This window comes from Macaca nemestrina, chromosome 15 (genome assembly GCF_043159975.1).
Source record: "Macaca nemestrina isolate mMacNem1 chromosome 15, mMacNem.hap1, whole genome shotgun sequence".
Lineage (NCBI taxonomy): Eukaryota > Metazoa > Chordata > Mammalia > Primates > Cercopithecidae > Macaca > Macaca nemestrina.
In genome coordinates, this window is record NC_092139.1 from 2435460 (window position 1) to 2455651 (window position 20192).

The 20192-nt window shown below is 56.7% G+C and overlaps 1 protein-coding gene across 1 annotated transcript in view; it reads left to right on the forward strand.

Moving 5' to 3' along the window:
• The window catches only part of LOC105470533 (laminin subunit alpha 5), a 57963-nt gene that overhangs the window by 11780 nt on the left and 25991 nt on the right, over positions 1 to 20192 (forward strand). The window contains exons 3-19 of the mRNA XM_011722617.3: positions 3292 to 3409; positions 4168 to 4286; positions 4501 to 4671; positions 4779 to 4876; positions 8554 to 8669; positions 8782 to 8900; positions 8986 to 9076; positions 9366 to 9500; positions 9702 to 9761; positions 16849 to 16989; positions 17088 to 17225; positions 17307 to 17441; positions 17519 to 17653; positions 17729 to 17866; positions 19190 to 19242; positions 19536 to 19641; positions 20134 to 20186. Coding sequence (XP_011720919.2) covers positions 3292 to 3409; positions 4168 to 4286; positions 4501 to 4671; positions 4779 to 4876; positions 8554 to 8669; positions 8782 to 8900; positions 8986 to 9076; positions 9366 to 9500; positions 9702 to 9761; positions 16849 to 16989; positions 17088 to 17225; positions 17307 to 17441; positions 17519 to 17653; positions 17729 to 17866; positions 19190 to 19242; positions 19536 to 19641; positions 20134 to 20186 — 1926 coding nt within the window. The remainder of the gene's footprint in view (positions 1 to 3291; positions 3410 to 4167; positions 4287 to 4500; positions 4672 to 4778; positions 4877 to 8553; positions 8670 to 8781; positions 8901 to 8985; positions 9077 to 9365; positions 9501 to 9701; positions 9762 to 16848; positions 16990 to 17087; positions 17226 to 17306; positions 17442 to 17518; positions 17654 to 17728; positions 17867 to 19189; positions 19243 to 19535; positions 19642 to 20133; positions 20187 to 20192) is intronic.

A 20192-nucleotide genomic window follows, 5' to 3' on the forward strand; every position in this document is an offset into this window, starting at 1 on the left:
GAGAGGCGGGTCCGGCTGCTGTCCTGGAGACGTGCCTGCCCCAAAATAGCCAGATTTTTAAAAATAACTCAGGCGGCTTTTGTTTGGCTTTTGCTTTGAAAGAATTTTTTTTTCCTTTTGCACAGAACTATGTAGCAGCGGAAAGGTCAGCACTGGCAGCTGAGCTGAGCTGAGCTGAGCTGAGCGGGGCGTGGAGGGGGAAGGGCGGTCCCGCAGTCCGGGGTCTGCGCTCGCTCCGGGTCATGGCGAGGGCGGCCAGTGTGGCCCTGGGAGCTGCGACCAGGTCAGAGACAGATGGGAGCCCTCCAGTGCGGGCTTCCCTTCCTGTGAGCATCTGTGCAGCCACCAGGCCCTCGAGGACAGCTGTCCAGGGCCCCTGTCTGACAGATGGTTGGAATGAGAGACAGACAGGAGGCCAGGATCTTCCCGTGCGTCCCAGGGGTGGAGAGGGCGAAATTTCTGTGTCCCCCTCATCGTGCCGATCAGTGTCTTCGAGTCAATATTTGTGCAAGTGCTCTCAGCTGGGAAAAATGCGACTGGCCTGCTGAAGGGGAGGGGAAAGGACGGATGGGCCTGAGGAGAGCGCAGCCTCCAGGCGCTCAGGGAACAGCGGGGGCGGCTCCCAGGGGGCTCAGTCGGGACCTTTAGTCTCTTGGTGGGAGGGGCTGTGCTGCCAGCTCCCCGAGAACTGCCTGTGTCTGTGCCCCGTCCACCTCGAGCGGACCCTTCCCTGTCCAGGCACAGGGGCCATTGGCCCCCGCCTGGGGCTCTCTGGAATGCTTGTGGTCAGGCCCATGGGGCTGCTGAGGCCCAGGTGTGGGGCTGGGTATAGGGTCTGACCCTGAGGAGGCTCAGACCCCTCCCTGCTGGACAGGGCATGTCTCCCTGCCCCCCAGCCACAGGGAGGTAGACGATGACCTCAGCCTGGCAGCCGGTGAATAGGCCTGTGCTCCGCCCCCACCCTGGAAGGCTGCACTTGGCTCCCACAGTCCCCCTCCGAGGAGACTCGGAAGCAGCGCCAAGCCCTCCAAGAAGGGTGGGATTTGGACCTGGTGTGCCTGGAGTCCTGGAGCCTTGCCCCCTACCTGGAGTCTGGGCAGCCAGTGCCCCCAAGGGCTGAAGCAATGAGGAGTCTGTGTTGTTTCCAGGGGGGCCTCACAGCAGTCTCAGTCCAGCTCAGTCTGGTGGGGTGACTGTAGGTCTTGTGCAGCTCTGGGGGACCCTACTCTCCTGCTTGGGGCCCTAGGCTCCCAGGCCTACCTGGCCAACAGCACCCAGCTGTTCCCGGGTGCACCTGCTGTGGCGAGAAACCCTCCAGAGGAGCGGGCACCGGCGGGTCAGGGTCCTGAAGAGATGCAGTGGGTGGCCCTGGGGTGTGGCGTGACCCTCGGAGGCCTGCTGGCCTTTTCAGGGCCCACCTGGGGGCCCACCTGTGAGCAGAAGAGGGACTGGTTCCCACTGCCGCCCGCAAACAGTTGGGCTGAGTAGTGAGGTCTCCCAAGGTCTCCATCGCGGACCCTGTGGGCCTGTCAGGGGAGGTGTGGGCTGAGACAGGCAGGCCACCCCTGTGCTGTGGGTCCATGAGTTGCCTCTCTCCCCAGCACCTGGGCCTCTTTGTACAGGCGGGGAAGAGGTTCGTATTTCCTCCGCCTCCCTGCCAGGTCCCTGTGGAGCCTCTGCCTGGGAGAGCCCTTTCCCCTTTGTGTGAGAGGGGCTGGGGAGGGGCTCACCCTCCCTTGGAGCCTCCAGGCTTGTGACAGGGCCTGGAAACACCTTCCCTCCTTTGCCCCCACGTAGGGGGAGCCTAGGGCTCCCCTCAGAGGCTATGGTGGGTGGGAGCACTTGGCCACAGCAGGGGCTGAGCCCTGGCTTGCATGAGTGTGAAGGTGGGGTGCTGCCTGGGCACTGCCCCCTCCTGTGTGCCTCTGGAACCCTCCGGATCCTGGGTGCAGCCTCTTACCAATGAGGTCATGGGCTGTTTGAGGGACCAGAGACCTTTTCAGAGGGGGCCTGTCCTGGGTCCATGGAAGAGCCGCCCCCGCGGTGTTTCACTGTTGGGCCAGCGGGTGTGTGTGCACCCCCAGGTGCAGGCATGGAGGCCCAGGGTTATGTTGGGTGGGAGCAGAGATGAGGCTGGGTAGCACTGTCTGCTGGGGGCAGGGGAGGCTCAGGCCTGGAGTCCTGAGGGCAGGGTGGTGGGGGATTGGTAGGGGAGGGAGGGAGGCCCAGGCTGATCAGAGGCCTGAGGGGAGCCAGCAGGCCTGGCCTGTGCGGAGAGACAGGCCTGGGCCTGGGGAGGTGTCTGCAGCTGAGGATTAGGGGGAGGGGCTGCAATCAGGGCAGCCTTCTCTGAGGAGGTACAAAGCACCCTGTGAAGACTGAGCCAGGCTCTCCCCCAACCCTGGGGCACAGACACATGGGCTGTCCCTGGTGGAGGTCGAGCTGACACACGGGGAGAAAGTGGGCAAAGCCAGGGCGGGGCTGGGGCAGGGTCTTGGGGTTTTGGGGGCCTGGGAAGGAGCAGCTTTCCTCTGCCCTGGTCAGGGCTGCCCTGACACTCACAGGGCCACAGCAGAGCTACCGCCCCAGTGCCTGGGCTGGTGGAGTCTCCGAGGCAGGCTCAGCTTCCAGTGGCCCCCCTGCCTGCAAGGCTGAGCCCCGCTTGCTCCCTGCAGCCCAGTCCCCGGGGGCTCAGTGGGCCCCTGGCTGTGGGCTGGTCAGCAGGGGAGTGAGCGGAGCCTGGGGGAGGGGTGCCCGGCGTGAGGTAGGGGCAGGGGCCCCATCCTAGGAGCAGCTGACCTGTCAGGGACTAGGGGGTTAGACCTTTGGACCTGCCTGGTGGCGGGGACCACTGTCTGGCCACTGGGCCTGGCTGGACATGAGGGCTGTGGGGACACTGGGGTATGTTCCTGCACCCACCCTGGCCAGTCCCTGCCTGGGCCGTGGGTAGGCCACTCCCTAACTTGCTCCATCTGCAGCCACAGAGCTTGCAGGACCATGGGGAACCCCAGGCTCCTGCAGCAGGGAAGGGGAGGAGGCAGTGCATTGGTCCTGAGCACAGGCGGGGTGCCCTTCCAGGAGGGCTGGTTCCCGGGGGCTCATCTCCATCCCTGGGGAGCCCTCTCCCCTGGGTTCGTCTGCCCCATGCAGGCAAACCCAGAGTTGCCCCGTGTGGCGAGGATACCACATCCCCTGCTGTGGCCTCACCTGAGGGGCAGAAAATGAGCCAGGCCCCTGACAGCATGGGAATCCAGGTGCTCCTGGCTCCCCTGACGCCCTCTCGGCCCGCAGGTCTTCCACGTGGCCTACGTCCTCATCAAGTTTGCCAACTCACCCCGGCCGGACCTCTGGGTGCTGGAGCGGTCCATGGACTTCGGCCGCACCTACCAGCCCTGGCAGTTCTTTGCCTGTGAGTCTCTGCCGCCACGGGGCCTGGGGGGCGAGGCGGGGGGGTCCCTGGGCAGGCCCTCCATGACCAGGCTTCTGAAGGTCTCCGAACACCCAGCCCTGCCCTCACACCCAGCTGCTGTGGTCATGACTGTCAGACAAGGACTTGAAGGCTCATGGGGATTTACTGGCTTCTGTCCTTGGCGTCAGGCACAGCTGGGTCCAAGGGCTATGGCGCCAGGAATCTCTGGTGCCATCTCTTGGCTGCCTCTGGATGACTTCATGTGCTGGCTGCTCCCCGTGGTGACAGAAGGGCCCTGACAGCTCCCACCTTACTTCCTGCCAGCTCAGCCACCTGTGTCAGGAGTACTGGTGTCCGAGCACCCGTACGCTGGCCATCCTTGGCCCCATGCCACCCTGACCAGTCATGCTGGTGGGAATGAGTGCTGGCAGGCCTGGTCACGTGTCACCAAAAATTTCCTGGCCTGAGGATGGGGGAGGGGCAGGTCAGTGATGGGCAGTCTGTCCCCAAGGAAGGGAGTGAGGATAGTCACTGGGGGAGTCACTCGCTCTCAAAGCATGCCAGGCAGAGCGGTGGAGGGCAGTGCAGTCCAACGGGTCAGGCCCCCTCAGCCAGCGAGCTGTGGTCTCTGTCACACGGCCTCTTGGCCCGTGGGAGCCTCGGTGGCGAGGCCCAGAGACAGCAAGGGCCCTGGGGCACTGCGGGGGCCCAGGCTTTCCTGGTGATCCAGCGCCCTCCCCTCCCACCATTCCCCGCAGCCTCCAAGAGGGACTGTCTGGAGCGGTTTGGGCCACAGACTCTGGAACGCATCACACGGGATGACGCGGCCATCTGCACCACCGAGTACTCGCGCATCGTGCCCCTGGAGAATGGAGAGGTGGGCCCAGGAGGGGCAGCGTGGTGCGGGGCTGGAGAAGGGAGAGGTGGGCCGGGGAAGGGCAGCGCGGTGCGGGGCTGGAGAAGGGAGAGGTGGGCCGGGGAAGGGCAGCGCGGTGCGGGGCTGGAGAAGGGAGAGGTGGGCCCAGGAGGGGCAGCGCCGTGCAGGGGCTGGGGGCTGGGGCCACACCGGCCTCACCGTGTACCGCCCACAGATTGTGGTGTCCCTGGTGAATGGGCGCCCAGGCGCCATGAATTTCTCCTACTCGCCGCTGCTGCGTGAGTTCACCAAGGCCACTAACGTCCGCCTGCGCTTCCTGCGCACCAACACGCTGCTGGGCCACCTCATGGGGAAGGCGCTGCGAGACCCCACGGTCACCCGCCGGGTGAGCTGCCCGTGGCCCAGACAGGGGAGGGGGACTGGCCGGGTGGACCCGGGCCTTGGGGTGGGTGAGGCCTGGCTGCCTGGCGCTCACGGGGCCTGCGGGTGCAGTATTATTACAGCATCAAGGACATCAGCATCGGAGGCCGCTGTGTCTGCCATGGCCACGCGGATGCCTGTGATGCCAAAGACCCCACAGACCCGTTCAGGTGAGGCCCCGTTCAGGGGAGGCCCCGTTCAGGTGCAGTTCTCAGCTCCCTGCCTGTCCTTGTCACCCCTGCCTAACCTGAGGGTGGGTGACCTGGTTCCATGGCCCACCACGACCTTGTTCTCTGTGTGACCTGAACTGACCACCATTGCGCGGGCCTCAGTTTCTCATCTGTGCGGCGATGTGGAGGCCAGGGCGTGTGCAGCCTCCCCAGGGTGCCCCATCTTGGTTTGGGGGAGCCTTGCTCTGCTGCTGGCAGAGGCAGGGCTCTCCGGACCCCCAGGCCAGCTGGCCTTCCCACAATGGCGGACCCCCAGGGCCCTGTGAGGAGAGTCAGTGATGAGGATGACTGATTCCCGAGTCCACGTCTGCGTGCTCTGGAATGGACAGGTGCCCACTACTTGCCGAGGCAGCCCTCATTCACTTTAGGGGTGCCCACTCAGCTCCCCCAACCTTTCAGGACACAACAGACAACTTCCCTGCTGCCCCCAGCCCTCACCTTCACTCCAACCAAGCAGGGACCAAGGCCCAGGATGGGGATGGCGGGGTGGGGGTAGCCAAAACCCCACGTGTGCTATGCCCTGTGTGCCTGCTTTCGGGGGCAGCCAAGGGCACTACAGAGCGTCTACCTCCCGGGAACCCCGCACAGAACGGGCAGCGGCCCTGGTGCTGGCACCTGCACATTCCTGGGCCCCACCCAGAATCCTCAGTAAGGTAGGGCTGGGCTCGTTCTGCGGAGAAGCAGCCCCGGGGCACATCCGTCCTTTCCTCCCTCCCTCTGTTCCTTCAGCCAGCAGCTGTGTGTTGAGCGCCTAACACATGCTGGGCCCTTTTCCTGGGAATGGGAATAGAGGGTGGGACCCCAGTCCAGCCACAGGAGCACCTGTTCTGGGAGGCAGCTGGGAAACACCCAAACCAGTACTCAACCTGGAGGGTGTAACACCCAAGGGTGGCAGTGCAGGCATGGGGCTGGACAGAAGCCACTCAGAGTGGTGCAGCCGAGGCTGAGCGTGTGACGAGGCTCCTGGACCCCCAGCAGAGAGCCGCCAGGGCTCATCTAGTTCCTGAAACCGTGCAGCCCAACTTCATGCGCTTGGATTTAGGACCTGCCCCCTGCCTTCTGCTGGGGTCTTACGGCTCTGTCCACGTTCCAGTTTACAGGGGAGGTGGGGAGGCGGGTGGAGCTCAGATAGGACAGGTTCACTTCCATTCCCATGGCCAGTGCTGAGCAGAGGCAGGAGCCCTGGCGCCTTCGGATGTGGCTGAGGGGAGGAGTGGCACAGTCTCCTGAGCTGGAGGACGTGGGCTGTTTTCCAGGAGCTGTGGGCCCTGGGGACCCACCCTGGGCACCTGTTGCTGCCAGCACGGCTTCAGGCTGCTGAGCTCCAGCAGAGCTAAGTTGTCCTGGGAAATTAAATGCTAAGTGGGGACACAGCTCGTGACAGCTGGGAGTGGAACCCACCAGGCAGCCAAATGGGCCTCTGAGGAGAGGAAGGTTGCAGGAGCCGGGGCTTGCCTTGGCCTGCAGGGAAGACATTGCCATCCCTTGACTCACCACACCTGGGTGTGGACTGAGCTCAGCAGTCCCTGCAGGTGCAAACAGGGGTGACTGGGCATCTTTCCTGGAACCACAGACTCTGTTACCAGCACCTGGTCACACACCAGTGTCCCAAAACATCAGCCTGCCCGTGTCCTCCCTGCACCCTTTACCCACCACCCCACCTCTCCTCCAGGGAAGGGGACTCCATGTCTTCAGCCAGCTCCTCTCTGCCTCTTCACCTCCACCATCACCTTACTCCCACCCCAACCCCAACATCATCACCCCACCATCACCATCATCAACATTATCACCCCCACCATCGCCATCATCATCCCACCATCATCACCCCACCATCACCATCATCGCCCCCACCATCACCACCATCACCGTCATCCGCCCACCATCATCACCATCACTGTCATCACCCCCACCATCACCACCATCACTGTCATCACCCCCACCATCACCACCATCACCGTCATCCCCCCATCATCACCATTATCGCCCCCACCATCACCACCATCACCGTCATGCCACCGTCATCCCCCCATCATCACCATCATCACCCCACCATCACCATCATCCCCCCACCATCACCATCATCCCCCCATCATCACCATCATCACCCCACCATCACCATCATCAACATTACCACCCCCCACCATCACCGTCATCCCCCCACCATCACCACCATCACCGTCATCCCGCCACCATCACCATCATCATCCCCTGGGTTGCTGCTTCTTCCTTCCTAAAATGTACCCTGTAATTTTTTTTATTCCATGACAGCCTATCCGGAATTGTCTGAAAACGGCTGTTTTGTCCTCCCTCTTGAATGATAGTTGAGCTGACTGTAGAATTCGTGGTTGACAACTGTGTCTCTCGGCACTTTGGAGAAATGATTTGACTGTCTCTTCACCTCTCCAGGTGCTTGGGAGAGTCCGTTGTCACTGCCGTTGCTAGTCCTCTGTGGGTCGTCTTCCTCTCCAGGATTTTTGTTGTTGTTGTTGTTGTTGAGACGGAGTCTCGCTCTGTCGCCCAGGCTGGAGTGGCCGGATCTCAGCTCACTGCAAGCTCCGCCTCCCGGGTTCACGCCATTCTCCTGCCTCAGCCTCCCGAGTAGCTGGGACTACAGGCGCCCACCACCTCGCCCGGCTAGTTTTTTGTATTTTTTTAGTAGAGACGGGGTTTCACTGTGTTCGCCAGGATGGTCTCGATCTCCTGACCTCGTGATCCGCCCGTCTCGGCCTCCCAAAGTGCTGGGATTACAGGCTTGAGCCACCGCACCCGGCCTCTCCAGGATTTTTTTATGGTCTTTTTGCCATTGGCGTTCTGCAGATTTGTTGTGTTGTGTCGAGGATTCGGATTTTTTTTCTTGCTCAGGACTCACTTTTTTTTTTTTTTGAGATGGAGTCTTGCTCTGTCACCCAGGCTGGACTGCAGTGGCCTGATCTTGGCTCACTGCAAGCTCCGCTTCCCGGGTTCACGCCATTCTCCTGCCTCAGCCTCCCGAGTAGCTGGGACTACAGTCGCCCGCCACCATGCCTGGCTAGTTTTTTTTTTTTTTTTTGGTAGAGACGGGGTTTCACTTTGTTAGCCAGATGGTCTTGATCTCCTGACCTTGTGATCTGCCCGCCTCGGCCTCCCAAAGTGCTGGGATTACAGGCGTGAGCCACTGTGCCCGGCCTATGTTTTAGATTTCTTTATGACCATTTTTAACATTTTTCTCTGGCTTCTACTAGATTACTCTGTTTTGTGAGGTTCTCAGGGCTCCTTTTGCTGACCTGCCACATTGTTTCTCTGCAAGATCTTTAGCAGGGTTTATCTCTGTGCTTCTGGTATGCCCTGGGATTGGGCCCTGCACAGCTCCTGCCACTGTGAGACCCTGTCCTCCACCGCCTCTTTCCCTGTGTGCATTACCCCAGCCTGGGAGAGCTGCGCCAGAGCCACTGGCTGGGGGATGCCGAGTCTGGGCCAGCGCTTGCTGCCTGACAGCTGGAGAAACAGAGCAGCGGGGGGCCGTGTCCCTTCGGCAAGCCAAGCCGTCGAGGGGATCCCAGGCCCCTTTGGGGAAGGGACTAAGCACCTGCCACCTGCCTCCAGGATGGGCCTGAGCCCCCCTCCTGTGTACCCCACAGGCTGCAGTGCACCTGCCAGCACAACACCTGCGGGGGCACCTGTGACCGCTGCTGCCCCGGCTTCAACCAGCAGCCGTGGAAGCCTGCGACTGCCAACAGTGCCAATGAGTGCCAGTGTGAGTACCTCCTCCCGCACCTGCGTGTCCTGCCCACACCCTGACCCATGAGAGTGCCCCGGTGCCTGGGCCCATGGAGGGCATGCTGACAGCTGGTCTCCCCTTTCTCTAGCCTGTAACTGCCACGGCCACGCCACCGACTGTTACTACGACCCTGAGGTGGACCGGCGCCGTGCCAGCCAGAGCCTGGATGGCACCTATCAGGGCGGGGGTGTCTGTATCGACTGCCAGGTGGGCTGGGCTAGAGGGCTGGGGATGGGCTGGCCCTGAGGCGAGGCAGGGACCTCCCTGGACTCAATGGCCCTTGCACCCCCAGCACCACACCACCGGCGTCAACTGTGAGCGCTGCCTGCCAGGCTTCTACCGCTCTCCTGACCACCCGCTTGACTCGCCCCACGTCTGCTGCCGTGAGTGGGCTCAGCTGGGCGAGTGTCCTGGGTCTCAGGGTCTGCCCGGAAAGAGGCGTTCTTGGGCCTTTGGGGCTGCTTTGGAGGGGATGTCCTGAGCTTCCAGGCCAGCCCAGGAAGGAACCTCCCAGGCCACGGGGCAGGTCCCCAGCCCTCATGTCCCCCCAGGGGGCCTGGCTGTAGCCCTCGTCCCCACGGCCCTGGCGGGGAGGTAGAGACTGCCCCATCTTGGAGCCCACCCCTTGGGTCCTGGTAGCTCCAGGCTTACCCGGCTCCTGCCCCTGCCCAGGCTGCAACTGCGAGTCCAACTTCACGGATGGCACCTGCGAGGACCTGACGGGTCGCTGCTACTGCCGGCCCAACTTCTCCGGGGAGCGGTGCGACGTGTGTGCCGAGGGCTTCACGGGCTTCCCAAGTTGCTACCGTGAGCACCTGCCAGGGGCGTCTGAACAGACACCACTGCCTGCTGGACTCCAGGAGCCCTGTGGGGGGTGGGGGATTCCCTGGGATGGACCCTGTTGTCCTGCCTGCATCTCCGATTGTGCTGAGAGACCGAGGGTGGCAGGGGGTGTGGGGTGCTGGGGTTCTAAGCAGACCTGGCCAACATGCGTGTCTCTTCCCTCAGCGACACCCGCATCCTCCAATGACACCAGGGAGCAGGTGCTGCCAGCCGGCCAGATTGTGAGTAAGTGTCCTTGAGGCCCCCCAGGTCCCCGACCTGCTCTGGAGCCATGGGGCAGCCTCACAGGAAGTTCGTGGTGAAAAGGAGAATTTTCATTTGGTCACTTTATTTTTGGTTTATTTCTTCTTATGCAAATTATGCATATTCACACTGGAAAACTTTCAGAAATATAGGTAGGCATAAAGCCAAAGAAAAAGGTTAGCCTGGGCAACATGGTGAAACCCTGTCTCTACAGAAAATACAAAAATTAGCTGGGCGTGGTGGTGTGTGTCTGTAGTTTGAGCTCCTCTGGAGACTGAGGTGGGAGGATTGCTTGAGCCTGGAAGGCTGAGGCTGCAGTGAGCCATGATCACACCACAGCACTCTGGCCTGGGCGACAGAGTGAGACCTTGTCTCAAAAAAGAAAAGTGGTGGCCGGGTGCGGTGGCTCACACCTGTAATCCCAGCACTTTGGGAGGCCAAGGCAGGTGGATCACCTGAGGTCAGGAGTTCAAGGCCAGCCTGGCCAACATGGTGAAACCCTGTCTCTACTAGCTGGGCATGGTGGCGGGCACCTGTAATCCCAGCTACTTGGGAGGCTGAGGCAGGAAAATTGCTTGAATCCGGGAGGCGGAGGTTGCAGTGAGCCAAGATTGCACCACTGCACCCCAGCCTGGGCAACAGAGCAAAACTCCATCTCAAAAAAAAAAAAAAATTATCCACAATTCCACCACCTCTACACAGCGCCTGAATGCTCTCTGTACACAAGCACTTCTCTTTCACAAGCACTTCTCTTTCACAAGCGTCGTCATGCTCTGCACCCTGTCCTATGATTACGTCCCAGCCACAGTCCTGTAAACACATTGTCTTATGGTCCGTTTCATAGGGACTAATTAAGTATTTAAACAACCCCCAGTGGTTGGAAATCGAGGTTCTTTTTTTAAAAAATAATGCTGTGATAAAGCATTATTAATATGAGGTAGAAAACTGGCTGGGCACAGTGGCTCACACCTGTAATCCCAGCGCTATGGGAGGCCGAGGCGGATGGATCACCTGAGGTCAGGAGTTCAACACCAACCTGACCAACATGGTGAAACCCTGTCTCTACTAAAAATACAAAAATTAGCCAGGCGTGGTGGTGCGTGCACCTGTAATCCCAGCTACTTGGGGGGCTGAGGCAGGAGAATTGCTTGAACCTGGTTGCAGTGAGCTGAGATCCACCGTTGCACTCCAGCCTGGGTGACAGAGCAAGACTCCATCTCAAAAAATAAATTTTAAAAAAAGGCTGGGTGTGGTGGCTCATGCCTGTAATTCCAGCACTTTGGGAGGCCGAGGCGGGCAGATCACGAGGTCAGGAGATCGAGACCATCCTGGCTAACACAGTGAAACCCCGTCTCTACTAAAAATATGAAAAAAAATTAGCCGGGCATGGTGGCGGGTGCCTGTAGTCCCAGCTACTCTGGAGGCTGAGGCAGGAGAATGACATGAACCCGGGAGGCAGAGCTTGCAGTGAGCTGAGATCTCACCACTACACTCCAGCCTGGGCGACTCTGACACAAAAACAAACAAAAAAAACCAAATCAAAAAAAGTCAGCTGGGTGCAGTGGCTCGTGTAATCCCAGTACTTTTGGAGGCCGAGGTGGGCAGATGACGAAGTCAGGAGTTCGAGACCAGCCTGGCCAACATGGCAAAACCATGTCTCTACTAAAAATACAAAAATTAGCCGGACGTGGTGGCACATGCCTGCAATCCCAGCTACTCGGGGACTGAGACAGAAGAATCGCTTGAACCCGGAAAGCAGAGGTTGCAGTGAGCTGAGATCGCGCCACTACACTCCAGCCTGGGCAACAAGAGCAAAAGTCTGTCTCAAAAAATAAATTAAAAAAAAAAAAAAACTCTCCCAGCATACAGTCACAGTCACAGAGCAGCACGGCCCCTGCTGACCAAATCACTGCCATTACCGCATAGCAGAGTCTATCACTGTCAGCTTGATAAACAAAAAATATTCTCAAGTTAGAGCCACATTCCCTCGCTTTTTAGTGTTTCTGGAATTGGGACCCGTCTTTTGCTTGATGGCATATCACAGTCTAGTTGGTAGGGTTTTTAACTTTCATGACAGGACGTAAAAGCATGGCATCTTTCCCAGCGAGTGGGGTCTTAGATTGTATTTGATATTACGTCTTTTTTTTTTTTTTTGAGATGGAGTTTCGCTCTTTTTGCCTAGGCTGGAATGCAATGGCGTGATCTTGGCTCACTACAACCTCTGCTTCCCAGGTTCAAGCAATTCTTCTGCCTCAGCCTCCCGAGTATCTGGGGTTACAGGCATGCACCACTACGCCCGGCTAATTTTGTATTTTTAGTAGAGACAGGGTTTCTCCATGTTGGTCAGGCTGGTCTCGAACTGACTTCAGGTTATCCGCCCACCTTGGCATCCCAAAGTGCTGGGATTACAGGCATGAGCCACCGCGCCTGGCACGATATTGCGTCGTTTTTAGCTGCACTTTGACTACTCTGTAAGCTTGAATCTTCTTGACTTTTTTACTGCTTTGTTTTTTGTTTTTTTGGTTTTTTTTGATGGAGTTTCACTCTTGTTGCCCAGGCTGGAGTGCAATGCTGCAATCTCAGCTCACCGTAACCTCTGCCCCTGAGTTCAAGTGATTCTCCTGCCTCAGCTTCCCAAGTAGCTGGGATTACAGGCATGCGCCACCATGCCTGGCTAATTTTTGTATTTTTAGTGGATACAGGTTTTCTCCATGTTGGTCAGGCTGGTTTGGAACTCCTGACATCAAGAGATCTGCCCACCTCGGCCTCCCAAAGTGTTGGGATTACAGGCGTGAGCCTCTGCGCCTGGCCTGTATCACCTATTTCTTATAAGATTTGTGTTTTTCTCCTGATGGGTCATTTGCTCCTTATTTTTGGGGGAGCTTTTTTCTGTGTTCTGATTTTGTAAATTTTTAGGTGAATCTGCCCATGTTGTTCTACTGAATCTCTGGTTGGGTCGGATTTAGATTCTGCTCCCTTACCCAGGAATTGTCTTGTCTGCTGGTTCTGTGATGGTTTTCTTTTTTACGTGAAAATGTTTAGTTTTTCATCAGTTGTGTAAACCAGGGTTCAACAAACTGTCTGAAAAGGTCCAGACGGTAAATGTCATAGACTCAGGGCTGTGTGATCCCTGTGGGGAAACTCCTCAGCTCTACCATTGCCAGCTGTAGCTTGCAAGCAGCCATAGAACATGTATTCACCAGTGGGCTTGGTGGCGTTCCAGTACAACTTTATTTACAAAAGCGAGCGAGCGAGGAGTCCATAGACTAGTTTGCTAATCCCTGGTGTAAACTACTGACAATGTATCTTTTCGCTACTGGGCCATGGTAAGCACCTGTGACTGTAAGTAATTACCTGTGACTGTATAGTATTCACTTTCAATGTGTTCATTACAATGAACTGTATTGTCTTTCCTAACGGGGACACAGTGTTGAACATAAATATTTTATTTTGTCTAAATTCACAAGTGAGATTGTTTTGGTTTTGAAAAATACTTGGGAAATGATCCACACTTTTTTATGTTCCCGATCAGTTTAAAAATCACAGAAATTACCTACTTGTTAAAAGTCTGGTCAAACTTACAAAACCCTTTGGTCCTGATACCTGTTTTTCAACAGAGATCTTAGATTAAGGTTTTAATGTATTCTGTGGCTATTGTATTCAGTTTTCTACCTCATCTTTTTTTTTTTTTTTTTTTTGGAGACAGAGTCTCACTCTGTCACCAGGCTGGAGTGCAGTTGCGCAGTCTTGGCTCACTGCAACCTCCGCCTCCCGGGTTCAAGTGATTCTTCCGCCTCAGCCTCCCGAGTAGCTGGGATTACAGGTGCCCGCCACCACGCCTGGCCAATTTTTTGTATTTTTAGTAGAGACGGGATTTCACCATGTTGGCCAGGCTGGTCTCAAACTCTGACCACAAGTGATCCACCTGCCTCAGCCTCCCAAAGTACTGGCAATACAAGCGTGTGCCACCATGCCCAGCCATTTTTCTACCTCATCTTAAGTCAGGTTTGATTATTTGTATTAGCAAATTGTGTATTTTGTTTTGATTTTTAAATGTATTGACACAAAGTTACGCACAGTGGCCTGTTGTAAAGTTAAAATTTCTGTTCATTTCTGTTCTTGTCTATTTTTATTTTTATTTTCTTTCTTTTCTTTCTTTTTTTTTTTTTTTTTTTTTGATCGAACAGACCTAACAGAGGTTCGTTGAGTTTATTGGTCTGTTCAAAGTACAGCTGCAGTTCTCTTGCTAAGACCTGCTGAGGTTTTTCTTTCTTTAGTTGGGAGGAGAGATTTTCCTTTCTAATATTCAGTCTCTTTAATCCACTTTCTTTGATTTATTCCTTTTTTTTTTTTTTTTGATAGCTTCTTGAGTTGTTATTTTTAGTCTGTCTTCATTCCCAACAAAAAGACTTAAAGCGGTGGTTCTCAGCCAGTGGTGACTTTGATCCACAGGAAGCATTTGATGATGTCGGGAGACGTTTTTGGTTGTGATGATTGATGGATGTAACTGATCCAGTGGGTAGAGGCGAGGGATGCCGCGAGCATCCTACAACCCGGGACCACTCCTGCACACAGAACGAAGAGTTATCCAGCCCAGAATGTCCACAGTCCTGAGGCTGGGAAACCTAAGTTTAAAGCTATAAATTTCCCTCAGAGTATAGCTTTGGCTAGGTTTCTTGTAGTTCGAGATGTGGGGTGTCCTCATTGCTGGTTTTTTTTTTTTTAAATAGTCTATCATTTGGGGTTTTATTTTCTTTCGCCCTGTCACTGTTGAAGGTGCTGAGGTTTCCCTCCTGTCCTTTGCGTGGCGTTCAGTTCTGGTTTTGCTGCCTTGTGGTTAGACTTGGCACACTGGCAGTTTCTGCCTGTGTCTTTGGAATTTGAGATTTTCTTCGTTTCTAACCTAGAATGTGATGACTTTTTTTGAGACAGAGTCTCGCTCTGTCTCCCAGGCTGGAGTGCAGTGGCGGGATCTCAGCTCACTGCAAGCTCCGCCTCCCGGGTTCACGCCATTCTCCTGCCTCAGCCTCCCGAGTAGCTGGGACTACAGGCGCCCGCCACCTCGCCCGGCTAGTTTTTTGTATTTTTTTAGTAGAGACGGGGTTTCACCGTGTTAGCCAGGATGGTCTCGATCTCCTGACCTCGTGATCCACCTGTCTCGGCCTCCCAAAGTGCTGGGATTACAGGCTTGAGCCACCGCGCCTGGCCATGTGATGACTTTTTAAATTTTTATTTATTTATTCATTTATTTTGACACAGAGTCTCTGTTGCCTAGGCTGGCGTTCAGTTGCGCAATCTTGGCTCACTGCAACCTCTGCCTCCTAGGTTCAAGCGATTCTCCTGCCTCAGCCTCCTGAGTAGCTGGGATTGATTACAGGCGCCCGCCACCACACCTGGGTAGATTTTGTATTTTTAGTAGAGATGGGGTTTTACTGTGTTGGCCAGGCTGGTCTCGAACTCCTGACCTCAGGTGATCCACCCACCACAGCCTCCCAAAGTGCTGGGATTACAGGCGTGAGCCACTGCACCTGGCAGTTTCTGCCTTTTGTCTTTGGAATTTGAGATTTTCTTTGTTTCTAATCTAGAGCGTGACCACTTTTCGATTGTTCCAGGAACACTGGACAGGAACGTGTGTTCTCTATGAAGTACCGATTTGGCATGTTAAAGCAGGCTTGTGGCCAGGCACAGTGGCTCACGCCTGTAATCCCAGCACTTTGGGAGGCTGAGGTGGGAAGATCACCTGAGGTCAGGAGTTTGAGACGAGCCTGACCAACATGGAGAAACCCCGTCTCTACTAAAAATACAAAATTAGCCGTGCACAGTGGCGCATGACTGTAATACCAGCTACTCAGGAGGCTGAGGCAGGAGAATGGCTTGAACCTGGGAGGTAGAGTTTGAGGTGGAGCCAAGATGGCACCATTACACTCTAGCCTAGGCAACAAGAGCAAAACTCCATCTCAAAAAAACAAAGCAGGCTTGTTCATTATGCTCTTCAAACCCACAGTAGCCATGCTTAATTTCTGTCCCTCTGAGCGGTCCCGTTCTAACTATGTATCTCCATCAGTCTTTGTCTCTTTCTGACTCGGTTTTGCCAAATTCTCCTTGCCGTTTTATAGTTTTAGCTTCCCTCAACCCCAGGACACCGGCACGTTACCTGCTCCTAGAGGTTCATTTCTGCTGCCCCACTGGGTGGCGTGCCCGAGCTTCCCTCTGTCTCATTACCACCGTGCCTTCCATCCTCACTCACCTCCGTGTCTGCGTCCGCCCCAGCTCCCTGCACAGAGCTCTCGGTTTACCACCTGAGGCGTTGGTTTAAGGTACTCTCTTTCAAGAGCCTATGACTGGAGTTTCCTCTTGGTCACGCTGACGTCTTCGGTTTTTATCTTCTGAAGGAGACAGCCCAGCCCCACGATCCTCCTTGCCGCTGTCAGTTCGGGCTTGCGCCTGCCCTCTTATCATTCATTTCTCCTTTTCTGCTGAAATGTTTCTTTTCCTGACTCTCACAAGTTAGAGCAAGAAAATGTGCTTTGATTTTGGTGCGTTTGTTTGTTTTTGCTACTGTTTGCTCTCTGGGGAGAGTTTGCAAGCTCTCTGTGTTCTGGTCTGACCAATGGTTACTCTTACACTTCTGACAAGTATTGAACCTTTATTTTTGTATCAGTACAAAAACTGAAGCATGTTCACAACTCTCCTTTCATGCCTAAGACATTTGATGCATTCTTTCTATCTTCTTCTCAACGCCCGATATTGTTTCTAAAGAAACTATAATTTGCTTTGCAGCTTGTTTTGATTTGTTTGTGTTTTCTCTTTGTGTTAATGCTTGCAGCTAACTTGGAATCTACATAACAAATAACTCATTAAGCGTTTTGATAGTTGGCCTGACTTTGTTGCATGCCACTGTTTTCCCAAACACGCCTCTCCCTTATTGGGATTTTTATTCTTTTATTTTCTAGTTAATGTCGTGTAAAAGTGTAAGAAAATGAGTTTGTGGAGAGGAAAGGTTTGCCAGGAGGGGCGTACTGGGGTCTGCAGGGCATCTGAGACTCCCCTGCCTGTCCCCACCCTCCAGATTGTGACTGCAGTGCGGCAGGGACCCAGGGCAACGCCTGCCGGAAGGACCCGAGAGTGGGACGCTGTGTGTGCAAACCCAACTTCCAAGGCACCCATTGTGAGCTCTGCGTGCCAGGGTTCTATGGCCCCGGCTGCCAGCGTGAGTCCCCTGTCCCCGCTGAACCTCCACCTGCTCTCGAGGCGGACACGAGGGGCCTGGTGACTCTAACCAAGCATGTGGGCCGCCCTTCCCTGCAGCCTGCCAGTGTTCCAGCCCTGGAGTGGCCGATGACCGCTGTGACCCTGACACAGGCCGGTGCAGGTGCCGAGAGGGCTTCGAGGGGGCCACATGTGATCGCTGTGCCCCTGGCTACTTCCGCTTCCCTCTCTGCCAGTGTGAGTGGCACCTCTCCCTGTGGGCACGGGTAGGGGAGGCCCGTGGGCCTGGCCTACCATGACACCTGCTCCACTCTGCAGTGTGCGGCTGCAGCCCTGCAGGAACCCTGCCCGAGGGCTGCGACGAGGCCGGCCGCTGCCCATGCCAGCCTGGGTTTGCTGGACCTCATTGTGACCAGTGCCACCCTGGCTACCACGGTTTCCCCAACTGCCAACGTGAGCAGAGGGCCAGGGCAGGAAGGGGCTCTGCCACCCACATGACGCCAGGGCCTGACCCCATTGTTCCCCCGCAGCGTGCACCTGCGATCCCCGGGGAGCCCTGGACCAGCTCTGCGGGGCAGGAGGTTTGTGCCGCTGCCGCCCCGGCTACACAGGCACCGCCTGCCAGGAATGCAGCCCCGGCTTCCATGGCTTTCCCAGCTGTGTCCGTGAGTGCCTAGGGAGGAAGCGGGGGGAGGCGGGTGCGGTCTCCACTGCATGCCCACAACTATCCTTGTCCGCAGCCTGCCACTGCTCTGCCGAAGGCTCCCTGCACGCAGCCTGTGACCCCCGGAGTGGGCAATGCAGCTGCCGGCCCCGCGTGACGGGGCTGCGGTGTGACACATGTGTGCCAGGTGCCTACAACTTCCCTTACTGCGAAGGTGAGTGGGCAGGTGGCTGTGTGCACCAGGTGCCGGGCCTGTTTGTGGGTCTATGTGCTGTTCACATGCTGCCTGCCTTCCTGTGATGCTGTTCACATGCATCTATGTGCTGCGTGTACTGCGACTACGTCCCCATGCTGTGTTCGTACCTTGTTCAGATGCTGTGTGGGAGTGTCTGTGTACTGCCCGTGTCTGCGTGCTGTGCATCTCCTCTCGTGTCTTGTGAGTGTGGGTGCGTGTGTTGTGTTTTGTAAGTGTGGGTACGTGTGTCATATGTCACGTAAGGGTGTGCGTGTCACGTGTCTCGTAAGTGTGGGTGCGTGTCGCGTAAGTGGGTGCATGTGTTGTGTGTCGCATAAGTGGGTGTGCGTGTCGCGTAAGTGTGGGTGCATGTGTTGTGTGTTGCATAAGTGGGGGCATGTGTCGTGAGGCGCGTTAAGTCTGGGTGTGTGTGTCGCTTAAGTGGGTGTGCGTGGTGTGTGTCGTGTGGGTGTGTGTCGCATAAGTGGGTGTGTGTGTCATGTAAGTGTGGGTGCATGTGTTGCATGTCGCATAAGTGTGGGTGCATGTGTTGCGTAAGTGTGAGTGTGTGTTGCGTAAGTGGGTTTGTGTGTTGCATAAGTGTGGGTGCACATGTCATGTGTTGCCTAAGTGGGTTTGTGTGTCGCATAAGTGGGTGTGCGTGTTGCGTGTCATGTAAGTGTGGGTGCACGTGTCACGTGTTGCCTAAGTGGGTTTGTGTGTCGTGTAAGTGGGTGCACGTGTCACGTTTCTCGTAAGTGTGGGTGTGCATGTTCATGTCCTTTCACAGGTGTGTGCATGTGTTGGTACACGTGTAGTAGGCATGTTTTCACGTGCGTTTGTGTGCTTGTTCAGATGTGTGTCACACACTGTGTGTGGAATGTCCACGGGTATCCACGTTTGCGTGCGTGTCCATGAGCAGGTGCTGTGTGGTGGGGTGGCGCGTCTGTTGCTGCAGGGGGAGCAGGTGCTGTGTGGTGGGGTGGCGCGTCTGTTGCTGCAGGGGGAGCAGGTGCTGTGTGGTGGGGTGGCGCGTCTGTTGCTGCAGGGGGAGCAGGTGCTGTGTGGTGGGGTGGCGCGTCTGTTGCTGCAGGGGGAGCAGGAGATGTGTGGTGGGGGTGGCGCGTCTGTTGCTGCAGGGGGAGCAGGTGCTGTGTGGTTTCAGGCCGTCCATGTGGATGAGGGGCACCTGTGCTGGTCCTCAGCTCCCGTGGGACTGTGGGTTCTGGCTGGGCCTGGGACGCCCTTGGCCTTCAGGGTCGGTCACCAGGGAATGACCAAGGCCTGGTCCTCTCTTCACAGCTGGCTCTTGCCATCCTGCTGGTCTGGCTCTGGTGGATCCTGCCCTTCCTGAGGTGAGCCCAAATCTGCTCGTGTGTGGGAGGTGGGTGGGGACACAGGTCAAGCTAAAAGTCCCCAGCCGGGTGAGACCAGGGCTTCCTGCCTGCTGCTCAGTTGCCATGGCAACCCCAGGGCCTGTCTGCTGCTTAGGCTGGTCCTCTGCCCCCACTGCAGGTGACTCCTGTGAGTGGGGCGGGGGCAGGTGAGGGCTCTCAGCCCTTACTACCCCTTCTCTGGGCTCTATGGCTGAGGTTTGTGGGTGGGAGAGCAGGGAGCCACTCTGACCTGCCGTCTTGTCCTCTCCCAGGCACAGGCTCCCTGTGTGTGCCGGGCTAACGTGGAGGGGCCGAGCTGTGACCGCTGCAAACCTGGGTTCTGGGGACTAAGCCCCAGCAACCCCGAGGGCTGCACTCGTGAGTGTGCCCTGGAGGGAGTATTGGGGTATAGGGGTTCCTTGGGGGACTGTACCCATGAGTGTATCCTGGAGGGAGTGTTGGGGTACAGGGGTTCCTGGGGAGGCTAGAGTCCCTGAGTATGCTCTAGAGGCAGTGGTGGGGTATGGGGTTCCTCGGGGGATTGTACCCATGAGTGTGCCCTGAAAGGAAGTGTGTGGGGTTCCTCAGGGGAGTGCAAGTGTGCCTTGAGGGAGTATTGGGGTTCGGGGGTTCCTTGGGCTAGAGCCTATGAGTGTGCCCTAAAAGGGAGTATTGGGGTATGGGGGTTCCTCAGGGGGGCTGCACCCATGAGTGTACCCTAGAGGGAGTGTTGGGGTATGGGGTTTCTTTGGGGGGCTGCAGCCCATGAGTGTGCTCTGGAGGGGTGTTAGTGCATGGGGGTTCCTCGGGGGGCTGGAGCCAGGCTCTCCTGCCCCACCAAGTGTCTGAGTCCCGCTCTGCTCTCCCCAGGCTGCAGCTGCGACCCCAGGGGCACGCTGGGTGGAGTTGCTGAGTGCCAGCCAGTGAGT